This window comes from Egretta garzetta, unplaced genomic scaffold (genome assembly GCF_000687185.1).
Source record: "Egretta garzetta isolate BGI_Z169 unplaced genomic scaffold, ASM68718v1 scaffold34, whole genome shotgun sequence".
Classification (NCBI taxonomy): domain Eukaryota; kingdom Metazoa; phylum Chordata; class Aves; order Pelecaniformes; family Ardeidae; genus Egretta; species Egretta garzetta.
The window spans coordinates 2,952,737-2,974,925 of NW_009259586.1; the positions used below are offsets into that span (position 1 = coordinate 2,952,737).

General features: G+C 48.0%; 2 protein-coding genes across 4 annotated transcripts in view; both read right to left on the reverse strand.

Moving 5' to 3' along the window:
* LOC104125369 (GTP-binding protein Rhes-like) overlaps window positions 1-3,504 on the reverse strand; it is a 12,323-nt gene extending 8,819 nt beyond the window's left edge. Inside the window, exon 1 of the mRNA XM_035893411.1 lies at window positions 3,497-3,504. The gene's annotated coding sequence lies outside the window, so the exon portion shown is untranslated. The remainder of the gene's footprint in view (window positions 1-3,496) is intronic.
* A 6,523-nt stretch (window positions 3,505-10,027) lies between these two features.
* Window positions 10,028-22,189, reverse strand: part of SEC14L1 (SEC14 like lipid binding 1) — a 65,655-nt gene continuing 53,493 nt past the window's right edge. For all 3 annotated transcript variants that reach the window (XM_035893330.1, XM_009637812.2, XM_035893331.1), the window contains 8 exons: window positions 20,104-20,192; window positions 19,078-19,148; window positions 17,300-17,471; window positions 16,851-16,985; window positions 13,756-13,890; window positions 13,049-13,300; window positions 11,844-12,022; window positions 10,028-11,285 (listed from right to left, as the gene is read on the reverse strand). In XM_035893330.1, the coding sequence (XP_035749223.1) occupies window positions 11,180-11,285; window positions 11,844-12,022; window positions 13,049-13,300; window positions 13,756-13,890; window positions 16,851-16,985; window positions 17,300-17,471; window positions 19,078-19,148; window positions 20,104-20,192 (1,139 nt within the window). In that variant the 3' untranslated portion in view covers window positions 10,028-11,179. The remainder of the gene's footprint in view (window positions 11,286-11,843; window positions 12,023-13,048; window positions 13,301-13,755; window positions 13,891-16,850; window positions 16,986-17,299; window positions 17,472-19,077; window positions 19,149-20,103; window positions 20,193-22,189) is intronic.

The following is a 22,189-nucleotide window of genomic DNA, read 5'->3' on the forward strand; positions in this document are numbered from 1 at the left end:
AGGACTCCCCTTCCCCACCGGGCCAGAGCCGTGGTGTCTCTTGGCATCAGAGCTGCTCCCGAGCGCCTGAGCAGGGCTCTGTGGCTCTCCGGTGGCTTTGAAGATGGGGGACGTGCACTTCACTTCCATCAGCATCAGCCTCCTCTGGCATCAGCGGGAAGCAGAGATGAGCTGGCAGCCGTAAGATACCCCGTGCAGCTGCTTTATGCTCAAAATCAGGTCTCATTTTTATCAAGGCCAGTGCAACTCCAGTGGCACCTGGACGGGAGGGGATATACAATATCACACCAGGATTTGAAGACCTCTTCACATCTCCCAAATGGGGCCACACTCACCAGCGGGTCAGGCAGCACCTCCCGCAGCAACCGACGGGCTTCGTTTTCCTTGTGCAATGACCTGGGTGCATGCTCATGTGTTTCTCTCCTCTCCCTTCCAATAATGTTCAAAACAATTGGCCCTATTCAACCAGAGCTGATGGATGTGGCTTGTGCTGGTGCTGGCCAAGTTCCTTCTCGTTTCACAGCAGGGTTGTGGGAAGGAAGAAAGTCCCAGCCTTCAACCCACAGCCCCAGTTCCCTCTGGCTGCAGGCCACAGGGTGTTGCTAAAAAACCTCTGCAGGAGCAGCTTTGAAGTGAATTTGGCTTTTTTTTTTTTTAACAAGGTAAACTGAGTCAAGGCAGGCAAAAGCACCGCTGTGTTCCCTGCTCACAGAGCAGCTTCTTCAAAGGTGAAAATAAAAGTGCAAATTGCCAACTGTCCACCTGAGCTGCAGCCGAAACACATCCATGGGGACTGGACCCCAGGCAGGGCTGCAGCCTGCTGCCGTGCACGGTGCTGCTCACCCTCCATGGGCTCTTCTCCAGCCCGAGGTCCAGCAGGGCTGTGGACACCAAGAGGAGAGCACCCAAACGCCTCTGAGGTGCTCCCAGACACCATGCAGTGCCGTGCATGAGTGCACAGAGCTGTCCTGCAAATGCACCTTGTCCTCCCGGGGAGTTGCTCACTGACACTTCTGCGCTCGGACCCACCTTACTTGCCCCGTGGCTGCTGACAGGTACAAGTTAATCTGTGCAATTAATTAGCCACCATACTCACATCCCTTCCCTGCCCTCCAACAAGCTCCAGGGGAGGCACGAGGGGGCCCGAGCTGAATGGCTGCAGCAAAGCAGGAACGGGGCACCCTGCGGGCAGGAGCGTTGCTGGGCTCTGCACCAGCCTCCCTCTGTGCTTGGCGAGAGCACAAGCGAGCCTTCGCCATGATCAGAGGACCAAATATCCAAAAAGGAGCAATCCTCTTGACCTACACTTTAAAACTTTCTTTAAAAGAGGTGAGATGGGCACCAATCCTGCCTGAGCCCAGGGAGGGGGGATGTGGGGCTGTTGCAAGCTCAGGGGTAAGACACAAGCGCATATATTTAACCAGCCCTTGCTCTACCTCCCACCCCAGGACGTGGCATCGCTTTGGCCCTGTGGGGGGAGCGGGGGGTGATCTGCTGGAGCACTGGTCCCCCCGGGCCCGATCCGCACCCAGCGCTGGTGGGGAAACTGCCCAGCCCTGAGAGGCGAATGCTGGTCCGTGGGGGCGGCGGGGCGGCGCGGGCTGGCAGCCTCTGTGGGCCGCTCCCGCTGGAGAAGCATTTTCCCGGGATGGATGGGGGGAAGGAGCCCCGTGAGCGCACTGACCTGCAGCCCCCCCCCCCCGGCAAAAACCCCCCCCCACTTCATTTCCAAAAGCCCTGCCGACTCCACCGTTCCTGCCCGCCCATTGCAAGGAGAGCAGCAGCCCAGTTAACTCCCGTAACTTCCCATTTCCCTGGGACACGTGCTGTGGCTCACCCGAAACCAGGGGGTGGGCAGGCAGCAGCCCCCCGCGCTTGCCGGGTCTGAGGCAGAGCTGTAACAGCCCCAGTCTTGCCTTTGGACTCGGGAGCACTTCCCAGTGACTGAGCCTGGTTCAGGCACATTCTCCCCCACCACGGCCACCTCCATGGACATCCCCGGCCCCTTCAGATTCACCCCGAGTGACCAGCCCAGCCCAGCCCAGCCCACACTTGTTTGTTAGAGAGGAACCATCCAGACTGAGCCCTCCCTTCAAGGATGCTGTTTCTTGTCACTCTGTCACGTCCACGAACCACTAAGGCAGTGCCGTGAAGCGTAAATGACACGTTCTGGCAGCTGACATCTCCAGGAAGAGTTTAGCATGAAGACAAAATAACCCTACGGTGAGTTAATGCTCCCGAGCTGCCGTCCTGCGAAGCCCAGGACGCGGGTGATGCCCAAAGAGGAGAAAACAAAGGCGAGGGTTTTTCCTACATCTGTATGACGAGCGCCAGCGGTGCAGGGCGACCTGACACGGCCAGATGTGTTTGGCATTTCTCTGGCCCTGCTGCCACATCAATTGGATTTGCTGCCGCCGTGTCACACTCCGGATGGCCCGGTACGTGTGCCCCGGTGTCGGGGGCGGGGGGGCACAGTTGCATGGTGAGCCTGGGATGCGTGCTGGCGTCTGCTGCAACCCTCAGGAGGACTCGGGTGAAAGGGTCCTTCAGGGCTGTGTTCACCTGTGAATGAGGGGAATGGTGCTTGCACACACATGGCCGTGTTTGCAAAAAAAAAAAAAAAAAAAAAAAATAAAAATGGTGTTTGCAAAGCCAGGGCACTGATGCTGAGCAAAGGCAGGGAAAAGCACGCTGCCGAGACCGGGCTGCAGGGATGGCCTCCTGCAAGTTTCCAGCCACTTCTAGCTCCTGCCTGCTCCATCCTGGCTTGTCTAAAGCTCATGCCCTGTTTTTTTTTCTCCCATATATTTATTTTTATATATGTGGCAGGATACAGGCACTTTATAAAGCTCATGTTTGAAGACCTGGCTTCTGTCCTCGCCCACCCAGCACAGCTAAGGTAGCCTGGGAAGGACTGGAGAGGACTGCTCTGCCCAAGGAGATGCTGCTCTGAGGCTGATGGTGCTTTGCTGCCTGAGCCCCTGGGAGCCTGCAGTTTAGAAGGCATTAAGAACCCGCCCTGCAAAGCTCCCTTGCAAAGAGGGGCTGCAGGAGGTTAGGAAAAGCTCTTGCGTTGTCAGGGGGGCTTAAATTTGCCACCGAGCACCCCTGCTGCAGCCTGGCACGCATTCAGCTTCAGTGTCCCTCAGCCAGGCACTTGCTCCAGGGCTGAAAACACGTTTTTTTTTTGGCAGCACTGTCCGTGGAGCTGCGAACGGCAGACAGCTGCAAGTCAATACTTTGCCCTCCCTGAACCAGGAGACCAAAACTTGTGGGATGGAGGCAGCAGCTCTGCTCTTTGCTCTGCCTTCACCTGCCGGGTTTGAGCTCTCCAGGTCCCTGCTTCCAAGCATCTCTCCCCTACCCCTCCCAGTGAGCGCAGACCCCAGCAGCATCTCCCGTCCACCACGAGGGCTCTCAGGGGCCACCAGCATCGCAGGAGCTGGCAGCTGGTGCCCGACTCAGAGCCCTGAGGCCCTGCCTGCTCCATCCCCACCCGTCCCTGCCTGCCCCAGGACCTCCACGCTCTCCTGGCTCTCCCGGAGTTTGGTGTGTGCGTGCCAGATGTCTCTCCAGGTCCCCACAGCCTTTCTCTTCATCCCCGATGGGCCCCTTGAACTGGTTTCCTAGCCCCGCGTCCCTCCCCGGGGTGGGTTAGGGCCGCTGTTCGGGCTGGGGGAGCGGACAACTGCATCCCCCAGCCGATCTCCAGGGAGAGCCCTGAGGTGGCTGTGGGCACCGCCAGGTCCCCCATGTGCCATGGCAGCTTTCCAAGAATGCAGAGCTGTGTGTTATCCACCGACCTGTTTCTCGCCATCCCTCCCAGCCCCTTGCTAATTAACCCACGTTCTCCTGCAGCTCAGTTCTTTGCAGTTCCTCTCAGCAGCACCTAGGGCTCAGGAGAGAGCCAGGGAGGAGAGCAGAGAACGGGCTTATTCCTCTCTGTAGCACAGCAGAGCATTAAATACCTTCAGAGAGAATTGCTCATTGCAACCGCCTGCAGGCTGGCCGGCACCGGGGAGGTCTGCACGGGCCAGACCCTTTGCTCCAAGGAGGAGGAGGATGGTGCAAGGCAGAGCTGGAGCTCCTGGCCTGCCCATGGATGCCCCAGGTGGCTGCGGCGGGGCAGTGGGATGGGGCTGGCAGCTCTGCCTGGGTTGCTGTAGGGTTATCGGGCAGCGTTAACTGGGCAGGCTGGAGGGGCCTGGTGACGCTGCCCATGGATGCTGGCAGCGGGGGGACATCCTCCTGCCAGTGCCAGGCAGCCATCCCCGCTCCAGCCCTCCCCCAGGAGAGCCCATGTGGTTCCTTCCTCCTTCTTTTCTTATTAAATTCTTCTGAAGGACAAATAAACACCCGCATCCGTGGCTGCCCAGAGCTGGCTCAGGGCATCGATGTTCTCATGCGTGTGTCCTGTTTCATCTTCAGAGGCAAAGGCAGAGGCACGCAGGGAGCTCCTTGGCACGATTGCTGCAGAGGGGCTGATAAAATGGTCTGATGGAGACACAGGCCCTTCCCCTGCTCAGGAAAACAGGGTTTTGTTAGGGAAAAAACATGCAGAGGAGGCTGCCCCGCAGAGCCCCCATCTACAGCTGGCTCCTCTCTAGGGCCAGAGCTGCGCCAGGGGCTTTCATCCCCCAACTGGCCCATGTCTGGTAAGAGAAGTACCTGCTGGCTGCTTTGCTTGGCCTGGTCTGGGGATGGGTGCTGCACCCCTGCAGGGCCACCCACCCCAGCTGTGTTGGCTCCACACAGGGTGCTGAGCCTGGGCTGGGCAGCATGGGGTCGGGCTGACGCTGGCAGCCAAGTGGCATCACCACAGCCTGGTCTGGAAACCTTGTCCTCAGGGGTCCCTGGGCAGCCCTTGCCCCCCCGTGCCCCTGCTGCCTTTCGGTGCCCACGGTGCAGCAAGGCAGGGGCTACAGCAGGCGGCCAGGATGCGCGCGAGCCCAGCCCTGCCGGCACAAGCTGCCGTGGGAGGTGGTTTCAGGGAGCTGTTATGAAACTCCGACCCATGAGGGGTTTCAGGGCAATCTGCTGGAGCAAGAGCAATCAATTAACCGGCCGCATTTACAGCAGCATGTCCCGCACCATGGTGGAGGGGCTCTGCAGTTCGAGGTGGGCCATGGTCAGAGGAACGGGGGCCGTTTGCCCTCTCCAGCCAGCCGGAGGGAATGGCAGAAGCGCTGGCCTGCCCATCGCTCCCTGGGCTGGACCTGGCAGCGCTCGTGGGGAGAGGAGCAAGTCCTGCTCTCCCTGCTCTAGCAAACACATTTTGGGCCCGAGAGCCCTCCAGCCCCTTTGCTGCCCTTTTAACACCTCCGGCAAGAGGCAAAACAAGGGGGGTTCCAAGGGGGACGCCTCCTCTGTTTTCAGCTCCCAGTACGGACCAGTGCCTTGGGGTGCTGGTGGGGCAGCAGCCCCAGCAGCGCCCAACAGTATTTGGGGATACACAGGCTCCTGGCAAAGCAGGGCTCCCCTGGGTGAAATAGCTGGTGGCTGGGGCTGCCCTGGAGGGTTTTGGGGGGTGGCAGAATTAAGTACATAACACATTAACACCTTTCTCCTTTTCCCTTCCCTCCCCCCCTTTTTTTTCTTTACAATTTAAAACACAACCCTGAGGTGTGGGCCCGTGCTGCACCAGGACCCACCCCAGGGGGAGCTGCCCGGTTCGGGTCACCCCAGGCAGCAAGGGAAGGCTCCATCAGCACCAAGAAAAGCCGGAGATTTATTTATTGGCTCTGCTCTGTCCCACGCCATGGTTGTGTGCTGGCAGTGTCCTCAGGGATGGTTCTGGTCTGTAAGCAGGCCAGAGTTAGCCCCTGGTTTCTGCAGCCCCCAGGTGCACACAGAAAGGGCTGAATGAGACCCGGCCCCAGCCACAAAACCAGGGTCCCTGCCCTGCTCCCCTCAGGCCTGCAGCTGCCGAGTGCCACCGAGGGACCAAGGCTTAGGGCAGGAAGTGGGATGGAAATAAAAGAAAAAACAAGCAGAAAATCCTGACCTTCTAGTTCCCAGCGCCCAAACTCCTTACAACAGCATGAGTTAGCAAAATAAAGTTCTCTCCTCCCCTTCCCAAAAAAAGGGAGATGGTAAATTTTTTGAACTGCACTGGATGTTAATGACTTTTGAAAGACAGCCAAAACCTAACACTTGAGGCTTTGGCCATCTCTCTCCTGGAGGCATTGGGCAGCCCCTGCCCTGGGAAGCAGCTTTCCCAGCTGCTGCGCACCGCACTTACCTGGAAGCGGGCAGGATCAACCCCTTGGCATGCAGGCTGCTTCTTGAACAAGAAAGAAAAAAAAAAAAAATGTTGTCCCAAATACCCCACCCTCGCAGCCCCCGCCGAGCTCAGGGCAAAGCAGCCAGGGTGCAGGAGGGTGCCAGGCTGGCCCCAGCACACACTGGGTGCCCGCAGCACGGGACTGACACGGAGGCCAGGGCTCTGCGTGCACCCTCTGCTGTCTGAGCGCTAGCAGGGATTACAGGAGTCATCTTTTTTTTTTCCAGTCTTCATTTTAACTTGCCTGCCTGCACCAAGCACCCAAATTAACCTCCCCTGCGAAGCGATGGGAAGAGCACGTGCTGTTATTTGGGGCAGGGATGCCGGACAGTGAGCCAGCACCAGCCCCTGCTCCAGCAGGAGGGATGCACTTCCAAAGGACAGTTCAGGACCCTCCGCCCTGGGTGACTGAGAAGTGATTTGCAAATGAGAAAGGAGAACAGGGTCTCACACCCGGGGAAGAGGGAGCCCTCGACTTTGTTGGGAGCAGGGGAGGTAGGTGGAATTTCTTCCAGGAATTTTGCTTTGTCTCAGAAAAAAAAACAAACCCGAAATCCACCAAAGAAACCCCAAACCAAAATACACGGTTCAACCAGATCAAAGCTTTTCCAAGCAGAGCTGCAGGGCAGAGCAGCCCCTGCCCACACTGTTACCACCTGCTCAGCTCAAACAGGGTCTGAGGCTCTCCCTTTTAATTGCCCTTTCGAGAGAGGAGCATTGGCCTGGAAACACAGCTTTCCCACTGCCTCCTAGGCACAGCACAGCGGAACAGCCAAAGCCACCTCCTTGGACCATGTCTTGTCAAGGGCTTTTGTATTTAGTAACATCCAGAGCAGCAGTAAGCCAGGCCATTATAATTACGCACTGGCATAAAAATATTGGCCACATGTTAAAACTTGAAGTAGGTCAGGCAGCCATCTGCTCTTGCTGACAGCTCTCCACAAACCATAGTTCAAGTTTTAGAAACTTTACAGCTTGGGCTTGGATAAAATCTGAAAGACCAACTGTAAACAGATGTTTCAGCCACGGCTTCAACTTCAGGGGTTAGAAAAACCACATCCTGACATTTATTGGCTCCTGTTTTATTTTAAAAACAGCTAAAGCTTTGTCTACTTCTATTCTTAAAAAAAAAAAAAAATCTTAATTCCCCAAATGAGATTGCCTCAGCCTCCCACCCGAGGAGCCCACCTCCTCCACACCTGGAAGCAGGCAGGATCAACCCCTTGGCATGGGCAGCTCTGTACCTCAGCAGGCTGCTTCTTGAACAAGAAAAAAAAAATGTTGTCCCAAATACCCCACCCTCACAAGCCCGACAGCAGCTGCATCCACCAAACAAGCACAGAGCGGTGCAGCCGAACGGTCACCTTTAACGCAGGGTCCCTCTCCCCAAGCCCACGCTGCAGCCGGGCGGCTCTCACCGAGGACACCAGGGCCTGGGGAGCTCAGGGTGCAGTCCTGTTGCTCAGGTAGCTGTGCCTGCACCAAGGCCACTCGGGTTTTCCCAGGACAGTCCATGCTCAGCCGAGGGATGCAATCAGCCATTTGTGCTGCCGGAAAGCCTGAGAAAAGAAAGCAGCAGGTGGAAAAAGCAAAGTTACTGCACTTGGTAGTTCAGGTGGCCAGACACATTTCAGCCTGCAGAGGGACAAGTGAGACATTTATCTGTACCCACACTGTGCTAGGCTGAGCAGCACAAGCCTTTTGGGTAACACCCCTAAGACCCTCCACTGCTGCCATCGGCTGAACTGCTGAGGGTGAAGCTCCCTTTCAAACTGTGATAAAAAGAGTATAAAGTCATCGTATAATCCCTAAAAGCAACCATTTTCTTTTTAGGGCTATCTAAAGACTTTTTCAGCACAGTATTTTGTTCCTTTTGTGTATTCACAGACTGGTAAAAAAACCCGAACAAAACAAACCTGTGCACATGGGGAAGACAGGGTTTTATTATGTGAGGTGGAAGTGCCCAGCAGGGGCCTTTTTCCTTCTAAAACCACATTTCCTCATACCTGCTCAGGTTTCTGCTCCCCAGGACAGAATGCTTTGCTGTAGCTTCTCCCAGTTGCAGAGTGCTGAAGCACCTCCCACGTCCCTCGTAACAGCATTGCCCCACAGCAGCTCTGGCAGACTTGAATTCAGCACATAAAATAACCTGGAAGCTTTGCATTAGATGAATGAAATAAAGAGGCTGACCCCTTTTTTCCAAACAGTTCACATTTATTGATAACGATAAAAAAATCTTTTAAAGACTATCCGTATTTTATTACCAAGAATGAGGTATTATGTATACAAAACATTTACAGAATTTGATATGCAGTTCATGAGTACAGACAGGAAAGTGCAGAAGGGCATTGATAACAGGAAAAAAAGCCAACAGAAGAGTCATTGGCTGAGAGAAGGATGAAGAGCAATATCATCACACAAAGAAAGATCAGGGTATGGGAAATTAATTAGTCAGACTGCAGTGATCAAGTCATATTGCCACAGCACTTGGCTTGGAGAAGGATTAACTGTTGTTTTTCTGGAATTTTCTCTCCCCAGCCATTTGTGCTGTCATGTGCTTTGAGCTCTAAAAGATGTGTTAAGATTAACAGCAGGAAAAACCCAAAGTGCCACTTTTGAGCCAGCTCAAGTGAAAAACAAAATATAGATCTTCAGACTTGAAAAGTGACTGCAACTCAAAAAGGTCTACAAAGCCAGACACCTCTGGACAGATGTGGAGTGTTGAATGAGGCAGTTTCTTTACAGTTGTCAGCAAAATCGCCATCTGAGAGAGAGAGAGAGAGAGAGAAAGAAAGAAAGAAAGAAAGGGGACCATCTTCAACCCTTACAGCCTGGTAAATGGAAAGTGGCATTTGCAAAGAGCCACAAGTGTCATTAAGTCAACCTCATCTGTCCCTCCTGCTGCACTAACTCCCCTGCACCTGGGAATACTGGTTCCTGCACATCAAGAATCGGATTTCTTCAGGAAGTGGAGCTCCTCCTAGGCAGACAGCTCATGTGAGCAGCCCGAGAGCCACAGCGTGCGGCTGTCTGCTGTGCAGACACTGGCTGGGGAGCTGACTGACACCGAAGCGGTGGCCTGTCTCGCACAACAGCACGCTTTGGCAGTGTAAGCAACAGTCTGACCTCTATCTTCAATTACTAAGTCCAAAAAAGACAAAATAGAGCATTTTGGTTCAGTTTAAGGAGACTGGCCTCTCGGGACCTCTAAATCTGTTACTAAATTCCTTCGTCAGCTCTGTCTGCCACATTCCACAGCCAGAATTGGTCCACAGGAGAGGTGCTCCTGGTTAGAGGTTAGTAACCTGCCTCTCAGAAGCTCTGCAGTCATAAAAAAAGATTTATATTGCGTTCAGAACCAGCTTTCCTCAGGCCGGGCATCTTAAGTGAGTTCTGCCTTCAAAGTGCAAGGCCTCTGCAAGCTCCTCTATGCCACTTACCCACAACAGCGCTGCCTCCCCAAGACTTAACAGAGCCTATCCAGCTTTCTAGGAGGAACTGCAGCCAGCACAGTAGCTCCTTCTTGTCTGGATAGTTTAGCTCTAAGAGGGTGAGAAAAGACCAGGCAGGGTCTAACTATGCAAAACCTGTTGCATTTCAGACTGAAATCTTCTCTGCTCTGCTGCCAGGTATGGTCTGTAGTTGTCCACTGACAGCCCTTTACTCAGCACTTGAGTCTTTTGTGCCTTTTGCTGTGCATGGGAGGGAGGGCTCGAAGTGAAGAACACCTGAACAGACTTTAACAAAGATAGTTCAAGTAGGATTGCTCAGGCCTGGGTAGAATAGGGACCAAAATCCAAAATGGCAATTCACCACTGACAGTAGCAATAGTGAAAAGAGCATCTTCTACTGTTACCACTTCAAGTGACGATCCCTGCGCTTCCTGCTTACATTAAAGCTTCCGCTGCTCAGAACTAAAGCGCTCCATTTCTGACATACACGGGGAAGGGTAGGAGGCAAGAGGGATTGAAAAGTGCACAGGAAGGATGTAAGCCATACCTCCTTTCAGACCAATTTAAGAAGCAAGCTTAAGCTCTGCATAAATTCCCGATAAGAACAGTCTCAGTAAAATCAGTTCACGTGGAGTGTACTAAGGAAGTGGAGCGGAGCTCCAGCACAGAGCTGGGAACAAATCCTCAGACCAATTCTGGATCTGCCCAGCCTGATGCAGTGAGGGAGAGCCTGCTCTCTGCCTCTCTCTCCACAGTGCTTCAAGCACAAATCCAAGGAAAGAATGAATTGCTTTAACCCATCAAGACCCAGAGCTCAAATTCCCCAAAAATGTGCTCATACAAAAGGTATTAGTGTCTACAGCCTGGCCACAGCTCTGTGGGCACGCTTTGAAAAAAATGGACTCACAAAGTCAAGTATCCAGCAACTGCTTTCCTTTGTCTCGGACATCACTTAGTGGCAATGGGAGAACAGTTTGCAGCACTGGAAGATCACAGGGGATTTCTTAAGATGGCAAGGAATGTCCTGACAGGAGACTCGCAGTTAATCTCTAATGCACTATAGAGCATTTTTGGTAGGGTTTTTCTTTTTTGCTTTTTAACATTTACACAGTTAAAAAAATTATTCTTAACTGATGCACTGGTTATGTTTCCTTTCAGTGAGAGCCCTTGTGTGTTCAGAGTTAGGATTTGTGCAAGCACACTTGCAAAAATATTTATGGCTGAGTTAGGAAAAAGGGTTAAAGTTAAGAGACAAGCTGTTGGATCTAACAAGGACCAAAACCACTAAGTTTAAAATTCAAACAGCTACTTTACTATCTATAAAAGGCTTTTGTGGGGTGGGGGTTTTTTTGCACAATTGCCAGTTGAATATGCTGTATTGCAGTCAGCTGCCACAGGCGAGGGTCCAGCCATCTCATCCATTTGCTTTTCATCTGTTGTGGCACTACCTGGAAATCATGGAGCTGGAATGGGACTGGCTAGAAGAGGTGGTGGCAGCACTGAGCTGGGAGAATCCACTGTGGCTTGATTCAAGGCTGGTCATAGATCCCCTGCAATAAAAAACAAAGTAGTTTTAAGCTTCTGAACATAAAAATATTTTGATTTCTGCTATGTGCCTATACTGTATTCATTTGCACACTGAATACAACACAAGTAACAGTTTTGGTGCAGGTACTCAAAAGCTTTTCTGCCTTACCACGTAAGATAATGGGGACACCAAACACCTCGCAAAAACATGCTGTTCACAGAGTGAGAACTAGCTTCAGTCAAGTATATCAACTGGCAGGCAACTGAACTGACTCAGTTCCACTTTGAGTTGCACCCATTCCTACATGACAACCTACCAAGCCCAACAACTCACACCAGGCTTTCAAAGCAGAGCAAAGGGGCCAGTGATTACAATGAGATAACTAATCAACTCCTTTTATACATTAGCTGCCCCCAGTGCCAGTTTGTTTGGGTTTGGGTTTTTTTTTTTTTTTGAGGCCTAAGAAAACACAAGTCCTCACAATTTACTTTTATTTAAGTGAACTTGACACTGGCTTGATATCCTAAGTATTAGAAAGGTTTGACAGCAGCTGACCCTCATGAACCTTGGCCAGACATACCTGAAATCTTCAGATCCTATTACTTCTGTATAGTACATCACTTTACATTTGTGAGAGGAGACCTGCAGAGATGCTAGCACATCATCCACACGAGGCAGGTTGGTTGTAGCACAGGCAGGCATGCTATGAAATTTCCACTGGAGAATATAGAAGCCAGGCCACCTGGTCACATGCGATCCCTGGAAGCAGCCACAGCAAAAAATTGAAAATTACCTTTGTTAACACAAAGATTTATAGGCTTGAAATGTCTTTTCCAAGCCTAGAAAAACTGCCTACATGGCTGTAATTTTTTCCCAGTGCCAGTAGTTCAGCTCCTCAGCCAACTGGCAGTGCTGGTCAACTCTCCCCTCAGAGCATACTTAGAAAAGTTTTGATAAAATGCCAGCGATTCCTCCTGCTTTTTGACCGTGTCAAGGGGTTAGGATTTAAATATACTGAAATGACAAAGTTCTTGTTTAAAACAATATTCATTTTTCCATTTATTTTCATTAATAGCTGCCCTTAGAGACTGTGGAAAGAGCAGTCAAGGCTCCTGCCTCATAGAAAGAGAAAGTGCAGTTCAAGAGGTCACTGCCCATATTTCCAGTTTAACACTTCCAATTAGATGACTTAAGGAGCTTTTTCAAAGGCTGTTCAAGTCAAAAGGAATAGCAGTGGCAGAGTGTGATTGTAAACATGCTGCATGTAATATCAAACTTGGTAATTAAAGGACAGGTTGCAAATGCCATGAGAAAAACTTCAGGAACTTTGGCCGTAGGGAGCTCCTTCAGGTGCCTGTTAGAGGGACAAACACACAAACTAGGTCTTGATTTCCAGACTTCTCTTGTTACTGAGGTAAAGACACTATGATATTCTTCAAACAGACTATTTGCTTCAGAAAATAATGGTCAAAATGACAGCATGAACGCATGTCTTGCTACTTTCTGGACGTGCACTACTTTCTAGGTGGCTTCCCTATATTTCTTGTTGATTAATCTCAGTCACTATTGGACTGTTGCAACCTCCCCTGATAGCAGATCCCATGTAAATACTATCCCCGTTCCCTGCAGCATGCAGCTAGGAACATAAGCTGAAATGTCGGCCAAAAGCAAGCAGACAGTCCGGAGCTGAATCACCACTCAGTCATCAGTAACAATTGTGAATTAGAACATGTAGTTTTGGAGCTAGCTTCCATCTGCTCCCGCACTAGGCTTCAGTGGTCTTACCTGCACACTCTCCCCTTCTTTGCAGATGAGAGGAGACTCCACCATGCTGTAATCACGCCCCAATTGCCAGACTTTGTCTATCAACTGGACATTGTTTCCTCCAGGAGATGTAATACTGTGAGCTCCCAGAGAGTCCTTTTTAGGAGGCTGTGGGGCTCTTTTGGAATGAAAGATGTTAAAAACAATGTCGCCCTTGCATACATCAAAATCCCATGTGATCACAGATGAGGCATCCACAATCTGAATGAGAACCTGAGACAGAAAAGTTGTATTAGACAATAGCAATTTGCTCAGTAAAGGTAGAAACTCTTACCAGAACACAAAACCCAGAGGTTTTGTTGCTGGGTTCAATTTAAACTTTTTAAAAGACAGTGTATAAATTCTCTCCTGATGGAGTGTCTTTATTTTGACACATGACTTTCTGAAGAAGCCCTCAAGTAGCTTCTGAGAATATTGCTTGTCTTTGCTTAGAAGGACACTGCTTTGAATAGAATGAAAGCCAGTGATATTCTCTAAATGCCAATAAGATGATACCAGGAACGGTCACAAATTTCAGCTACTAAAGCATCATTATGCACCAGAACTATAGAATAAGATAGTGGAAGCATAGCAACTAAATAATCAAATTCTAAAACATTTTCAGCTCAAGGGAGAGAGTCCAGAGCAGAGGGTTGAGATGAAAGAGAAGGGTAGGGCTGCAACCATACCTCGTGTGGAGCTCCCTTGAAGACACTTGCAGACTGGTAGATTGTTTCAGTCCAAAGTTTTATGTCTTCATTTTCCAACTCTTCTGCTGTCCGGTAGAGGGACTTGGGAACCAGCCCACCCTCTGGTACTTCACACTAAAAGCATAAACAGCCATTAAAAAGTATCCCCTCTGTACATCCACACGCTGTCATGCTCTCTGCCTGCTAGCTTCAGAAACATAACCTCACATTCAGCAAGCACTCTGAAGAATGAGAAAGTAATTTTATAGCTTGTACATCATACATACATAAATTTATTTTACCATGATCTGGTTTAGGTGAATTTGCAGAACTAGACACCAGAGGAACAGATCTTGTATACACAAGACAGCCACCGCCACAGAAAATTACTGTCCAAACGCTGCAGTTATCACCCAAACTGCCCTATGCTCAAGACAGACATGAGCCACTTAAGAATCCTGAGGAAAGTGGCAACAGTGACTCAGTCTAAAAAATACAGCCTCCAGAGACCTGAAAGAATTGGGGTAACTACATTTTAATGACGAAGGATGGTGCAGTATATTTCCAAACAGGTAAAAGGATATTGCAGTCAGGAAGGTAACGGTTTCCAAGCTACAACGGTGTCGACAGCTCAGCACTGGAACCGATTACACAACTTCCCTAAGCAATCTTCTTTTTTTAAGAAGTCTCTAGTAATGAAGTCTCTAGTAATGAAGTTAGAAAACTATCTGACCAGGAATAGGTTCCATAGAAGTGTTTGGGGCAGTAGAAGGGTTTGGTAACAATTACAACAGAGAATTGAAAGGATCTTTAGGAAGTTGTTTCTGTTCAAATATCCGGAAGTAAAGAAGAAGAGAAAGAGACTATTATCATCTGTGACCGGCAGGAAGTATCGTAGCAATTTGCTTGCTGGTAATACTGACTTTTGCTTAGTTAAGCAGTGGATTTTGCCAGCTGCTCAAGCTCCAAATTAGATAGCACAAATTCTCTCCACTGAAAGCTACTACTCCAGCAGCCCACTGAAGATAAACACATGCCCTACTCCAATGCTTCTAACTATTTCATTATCATTTGAGACTGCATTTGAACAGACGTAGATGAGTTTTCAAGAATGGTAATCTAGCAAGTGTACAGGGCTCAAAAAGCAAGCCTGAAATTATATTTTAGCACAGCTGAGTTCAGAAAAAAAAAATCATGGAGGCTCCAGAAAATGCCTGAGTTGCACTCCTACACCTCAGTCACACCCGTGAGCCTGTGCTGTCAAAAACATTGCAGAGAAACAAACCTTACAGTATCACTGAGATGTTAAAATGACAGATTCAACTGGCACCCATAGTCTAGGCAGAAAATAGCTACTAAGGCACACGATAAGGGACTGAGAAATTACAGTATCCTGCAATAAAACAGGTTTTTTGGTTTGTTGCACTAGGAGACCTGTTTGTTTGCTAAGCCCTGCCAGCAGATGTGCCACATATTTCCTTGGGCTCCTGATGGTATCAGTTAGTTCTTTCAGGTGACACAGACTTCTGATTAGCAATGGTGAGAGCTCTTGCTCAGTGCTGTGCTACTATGTCTGCTTGAACTTGACAGTTAACAGAGACTATGGCTTTTAACCATGCCTGGCTACTTTGATAAGTTACTTTATAGTCATTGTAAAGGAGTATTGTACTTCTCTTTTTAAAGTGGATCCGGAAGAAAACACTAACCTTGGAATCCTACATCATAGCTCCTGCCTCCAAACTACACAAGTCCTTGGTGACTGGAAAAAGGGAAACATTGTGCCCATTTTCAAAAAGGGTAGAAAGGAAGACCCTGGGAACTACTGACCTGTCAGCCTCACCTCTGTGCCTGGGAAGATCATGGAACAGATCCTCCTAGAAGCTATGCTAAGGCACATCGAGGCCAGGGAGATAATTCGAGATAGCCAGCGTGGCTTCACCAAGGGCAAGTCCTGCCTCACAAACCTAGTGACTTTCTATGAGGGTGTGACAACAATAGTGGGCAAAGGAAAACCAATGGACATCATCTATCTGGACTTCTGCAAAGCCTTTGACACAGTCCCCCACATCCTTCTCTCCAAATTGGAGAGCTATGGATTTGATGGGTGGACTGTTTGGTGGATAAGGAACTGGCTGGCTGGTCGCATCCAGAGGGTAGTGGTCAACAGCTCGATGTCCGGATGGAGACCGGTGACAAGTGGTGTCCCTCAGGGGTCCATACTGGGACCGGTGCTGTTTAATGTTTTCATCAATGACCTAGACAGCGAGATCGAGTGCACCCTCAGCAAGTTTGCGGATGACACCAAGCTGAGTGGTGCGGTTGACACACCAGAAGGACGGGATGTCATCCAGAGAGACCTGGACAGGCTGGAGAGGTGGGCCTGTGTGAACCTCATGAGGTTCAACAAGGCCAAGTGCAAGGTCATGCACCTGGGTCGGGGTAACCCCCAATATCAGTACAGGCTGGGGGAAGAAATGATCGAGAGCAGCCCTGCTGAGAGGGACTTGGGGGTGCTGGTGGCTGTTGGAGCAGGTCCAGAGGAGGGCTACTAAAATGATCCGAGGGCTGGAGCCCCTCTCCTATGAGGACAGGCTGAGACAGTTGGGGTTGTTCAGCCTGGAGAAGAGAAGGCTGCAGGGAGACCTGACTGCGGCCTTTCAATACCTAAAGGGGGCCTATAGGAAAGATGGGGAGAATCTTTTCAGTAGGGCCAGCTGTGACAGGACAAGGAGTAATGGCTTTAAACTAAAACAGGGTAGGTTTAGGCTGGATATAAGGAAGAAATTCTTTACAATGAGGGTGGTGAAACACTGGCACAGGTTGCCCAGAGAGGTAGTGGAGGCCCCATCCCTGGAAACATTCAAGGCCAGGTTGAACGGGGCTCTGAGCAACCTGATCTAGTTAGCGGTGTCCCTGCTCACTGTGGAGGAGTTGGACTAGATGACCTCTAGGGGTCCCTTCCAACTCAAACCATTCTACGATTCTATGATTCTACATTAAGAATTATTCTGTGCTTCTAGGCTTCTTTGTTTAGAGGAGCAGGAGAATAAAAAAACCACAAATAAATTGCTATATGCACTAGTTTATATTCATACCATGCACTCTCCACCAAGAAAATCAGGGATAATTTCTTTATCAATGTAATCCAGCAGTCCCCCAGGACCCTGGTAGTCATTTCCAGCATAAATAAGGAATTTCTTTCTAGTGTTGTCATCGATGAATGGACTAACCTACAAAGAAAACAAGAATAGATTAGGCTCCCACATTTTTCTTGAGTCCATTTTGAAAGAATCAGTTTGATCGCATTAAGCGTTACCACCCTTGTTATGCAAAGTTCACACTATAAAGAAGCTAAATTAACCAACTATGTAAGCGAGTTCTTAGGCAGTGGTTTTAAATCCATTCCAGGAATCCTATAAAAGAGATGTTTCCAAATGGTAACATTTCCTGCTTATAAAGCCTGATCTCTAAAGTACTTTTACAAACTAAAAGTGTGTGGCAGTATACTGAAAGAGCTGAGGTATGCCTTGAATGATAAACATACCAGTGTCCAAAGAACTGGGAATACTCGAGGTGCTCTTAGGATTAGAAGACGACCCAAAGTCTCAGGGTAATTAGCTTCAACCACCTCAATGATTCTCAGCAATGCTTTGACACCAGGTCTCCATAAATGCCGCATATTCAAGCCTTCTAGATCTACCAGACAGGTCCAAGAGCTGAATTTGAGAAAGACAAAAAGAAAAAAAAACCTCAATAGCATCAAAATTCTCCTTTCTTATACAAGTGTCCAATGCACTGAAACGTGTAGACCCCATTGTATGTTTTGGTTTCTTTTACTTTACCTCCTTGCTTTGCCACTACCTGTAGGCACTGGAGTTTAAGGCCCTTAGAATGGAAATGTCTTAGTGTGCCAAGCACGGTTACAGAGTATGTGCAAAGATCACTTTGCACACCATGCTTATCTCCCTATAGACATTTCAGACTCCAGGTGAAGGTTAATATGAAGCCAAAAAGATCCTGTCAACAGCCAGCCCAAATGTTAAACCACTGCTTCTACGGGGAAATAATTAAGTGGTCATGCTGCTATGAAGCAATTTAACATTCACGGTGTAGATTTCCTACTAACACGGTACAGTAACAGTGCCATCACACGTCAAAGCTAATGTTGTTGTCAGATCTCAGGGAGGGAGGCTTTTTCTATAGAAAGAGATATGTGCTTCATACTAAATACTGAGCTTCAGCATATGCTTTAGTTACTTTCCAAGTTCAGGTCTCACCCTGGGCATGAATTCAAGATTTACAGCTGTGCTGCACCAGCTAGCATCCATTAAATTATGCATAAGGCTTCTATGAAACAGCAAACACTTCTTTGTTTCACTTTAAATGTTTAACATGTAGTCCTTTAGGATTACTTCTACAAATAAAGATCCAGTAGGCAGCACAATTTCATAGTTACACACATGAAATCCATCTCTTAGATTTGACCTCCCGCTGAGAGCTAGGACAGCACGTTCTTTAACAGGGAAAAGATAAGCAGACATATCATGCATCCCTGAACCTTTACAGATTAAGGGAAGGAGTCAGAAATTGAAAAGAGTCCAAGAAACACAGTTTCTTTTCAGGGCCAGTCCTTTTAACACTTTTGTAAGTGACCCCTACAGTGACTTAAAAGACGGGATAGCAAGTCGTTTTTGACTGAACTTCACATGAAGTCATGTCAGTACTTGGAAAACTAGACCCCAGGTTTACAAGAGTCTCATGACCTTACCTTGGATCAAGAGGTGAGTAACCGCATATATTAAGTGGAGAATGCAAACAAGAACTGAGTGTAATGAGCCTTGGTATGGACTATGGATGAGTAAGCAACATGAAAACAATACCTGAAACTACTGGAAAGGTTATCCATGAGATTATCATAGCCTGATTTTTTTGGCAGCCTGTACCAACATCTGTCTATAAAATCCCCCAGAAACAGAAAGAGGAGTTAGACTGCAGTGCTTTGCAGAAATCCAACAATAGAAGAGAGTGGAAGCATAACACCCCCCATGTAGAACCATTAGGAGCACAACACCGAGACTGCTGGAGCAGGTGGTGTGTTCCCCTCAGGCTTGACCATGCAGACTCACTCTAGCAGTAACTGGGGAGGCTCTCAGTTAACTGTAACTGCGGTTGTACCTGCATGTGAAATGCACAGCCTACCCTTTCCTCGTTCCATTTAATAAACTTTGCTCAGCAGCATCATGTTGCCTGACGTTGCCCCTACACCCACACACCATGAAACTAGGTAATTCCCAAAGAGCAGATGCACTTGTTGTGTTTTACCTTATTGGCCTGCCAAATACTTTTGTATTCTCCTCACATCGCCTCAGTCCTTCTTCATTTATTGAAAGGACCTGTACAAGAAAACAAGTTTAGAGAAGACAGCCTTAAACTTCATAGATGGGGTAAAGCAAAATAATATTTGTATCCAAAGACTAATTAAAACTACAAGCTCAAACCAGCATAAACTTTTTTTTCCCCCCAAAGAATGAACTAGAAATCACTACATTTACCCCATTGGTTGATCTTGCTGAAAAATAAACATACCTTTCCATAAAAGCAGTAAAATGTAAACAAGATCCTCCTGAAAACTGAGACCCAGAAGTGATACAGACAGGAAGCCTCCCTACATTTCTGCCCCTTTAAGCACTGATGTCCTATTTATTCAGAAATTAAAGCCCCTTTTTAAGTCATAGAAAGTAGCCTTGAAACAGAAGTAGGGCAAACAAACAAAATTTAGTATGTGCCTGGAAATGCCAGTGGAAGAGAAAAAGTAAAATCCATCCCCTGCTTCCAGTGGTTATTATGACCATGACTGTCATTACTAGGAATCAAAAAAAAAAATAATATTGCAAACCTGGAGTTCTGCCAGCTTTCTGCTTGGAAACTGAGCAGATCCACAATAACAGAGTGAGTGACGCCTTTAGAGAAGGCAAGTAGTTTTTCTTTAAAAATAAACTATTCTTATCCTTGGTGTACAGGCTTGACAAAATCTGAGCATGGCCTTTTCTCTTCTGTACAAATGCAGAGACTTAAGTTTGAAGCACTGCACAAACTGCGGAAGAATCTGTGAAAATGCTAACCAATAACTATAGGAGCTGCCAAGAACTACGCCTTTCCGCCATCAGTTTGCAGTTGGAAAGAATGCAGAAGATCAGCTACCAGGAGCTTTCAGATGTATTCAAACCAAAAACAGACGGCCAGAAAGTACATCAAAATATCCAGAGTGATGAATGCTCTGGCAGAGGAGGAAATTTCTAAATGAAAATATCACATTGTTAGCAACTTGCTGGCTCCAAAAATACTTACGTATCGAAGCAAGGCCTCTTCCCCAAGAGCTCGCACTAAGCCTTTGGTATCCATCTGTCCCAATCTCAGCACATACAGCGGGCGACCATCTGAATAATGAGAACAAATGTATCAATATAACCATTCTTTTTTACAGCAATAGACAATGAGTGAGCTAGTTTTATGCTGAAAATCCACATGGAAACAAGCCATAGTCAGTTCAAACTTTGTTGTACAGCTGCAAGAGGGAGAACCTGGAGGAGATGGCAATATAAACTTTACCCTGTCCAGCTAGATCGAGAGATTGCCTGTAAATGAACTGCAAAAGTTTAATGGAGACATCTTGACGCAAAAATAGCTCACCTACCCACAAGGAAAGTCCAAAGGACATTGGTACACACAAGATTTTGGCATATACAATGAAAGACACAGGACTATAATTAGCTTCCAGGACAGCTAAGACAGAAGAAAAGCTTTAGTCCATTAGTGCAGCTGAAGAGTTGCAGTGAAGGCTGTAAGCCTTCTATCACACATGCCACAATACTGCTCTGGAGAGCTCACAGCAACCTTTTTGGAAAAGTAGCTACAATTGAGTTCTGGGAATTAATGAAACAAAGTGTTAACCCAGAGACTTGCTTCCTGCAGTATTTGCTAGAGTCACACCTTTCAGCTATGTCATTACATATTATGCGGAACTGGCACACAGCCCCACTTATGCAGGTTAAGCCTGGTGAGAACAGATTCTGTTCCAGGGATCAGCTTCAGATGGACCCTCTGCACTCAGAGCCTTGCCTTTTCACAGTCATCTTGCTGCATACTGGGGCATCCTGATACTGTCCAGGACACAAAGGCATCAAGCTTCACAACTGCATTGGCTGAATCTGGGAATCGAAGCTTGCATTTCTGGCTCTTCATAATAGGAGCCGGTTGTCTGAAACAGCTTCCATCCCAAAGCTGTGATGCATTTTTTAAGCTTTGCTTCATCTATTCTAGTACACAAGCCAAACATTCACCAACTTCTACAACTGAATATGCTAGGACACAAAAATCAAACAAAATGAGCTTTCTACATAAAAATCTCCCTGTTGTCTATTTAGCTCCCCTTCCCTCCAAGAACTGCAGAGAGGTATCAAATTATCATTAAGTCCTTTGCGACACAGGGAAAGAAACTGTCAAGATAAACGATTAAAAAACCCCAAACAACCAAAACTGCACCGTCAATATAAGTTATTTATTTGGCAAAGACACCAGCCCCATGAAAGTTCATAGTCTATTGTATTTTACCAGGTGGTCTAAAATAAAATGTTGTTTTAACACCAGCACATGCTTTTCCTGGAACAAACTGTTTAGCTTTTGAAACACTAAACAAAAAGTGCTATTAAGCTTCATAGCAGGTCTCCCTCCCTCACAGATGCACACACATCCAAACCCAACCTAACAGTTTACTAACCCTGGTCCACCCAAATGACACATGAAGGAAAGTCTCAGCTGACAGCGCTGTATTATCACTGTGTATTTTATATTCCATTAGAGCTTTGTGATTTAAAAAAAAATCTTACTGAAGCATTCATGTCAAAATAAAAGCCACTCAGATTTATAGAAAACTGTGCTAATTGCAAGCCAAAATAATAACTTTTATTCTTCTGTACTAATAGCTCATTCTAGACAACATGCTTCATAATCACTGCTGCCTTCGCTTTAACGCTAAAAGCTATGCAGAATTCAGCTAGCTTAAGTTTGGCACATTTAGTGCATGTAGGAGGAAAGGAGCAGTACTAGAAAAGAGGGTTTAAAAAAAGAACCTACCGCTGTAAAATTTTAAATTATGGAGAATTGCTCAGTTTTGAAGTTCTGTTTCCATTATTGACAAACCCATGCTTTACTTGTGGGCACGCTGCAAAAGAGACCAAAGAAACTGGAGGGGAAGGGAGGGGAGCATGAAGTTCACCACAAGACTGAAGAGTTTCTCAGAAAAACATTAAACAACCCTTTGCTGCATTCTGTACCTTTCTACTCACTGGCAGGACCCAGTTACAAGCTATTGACAGAGGAAGTCTTTGCGAAGTAAGGACAAGAGCTGACAGAAAGGGAGCATTTCTTCACAGGT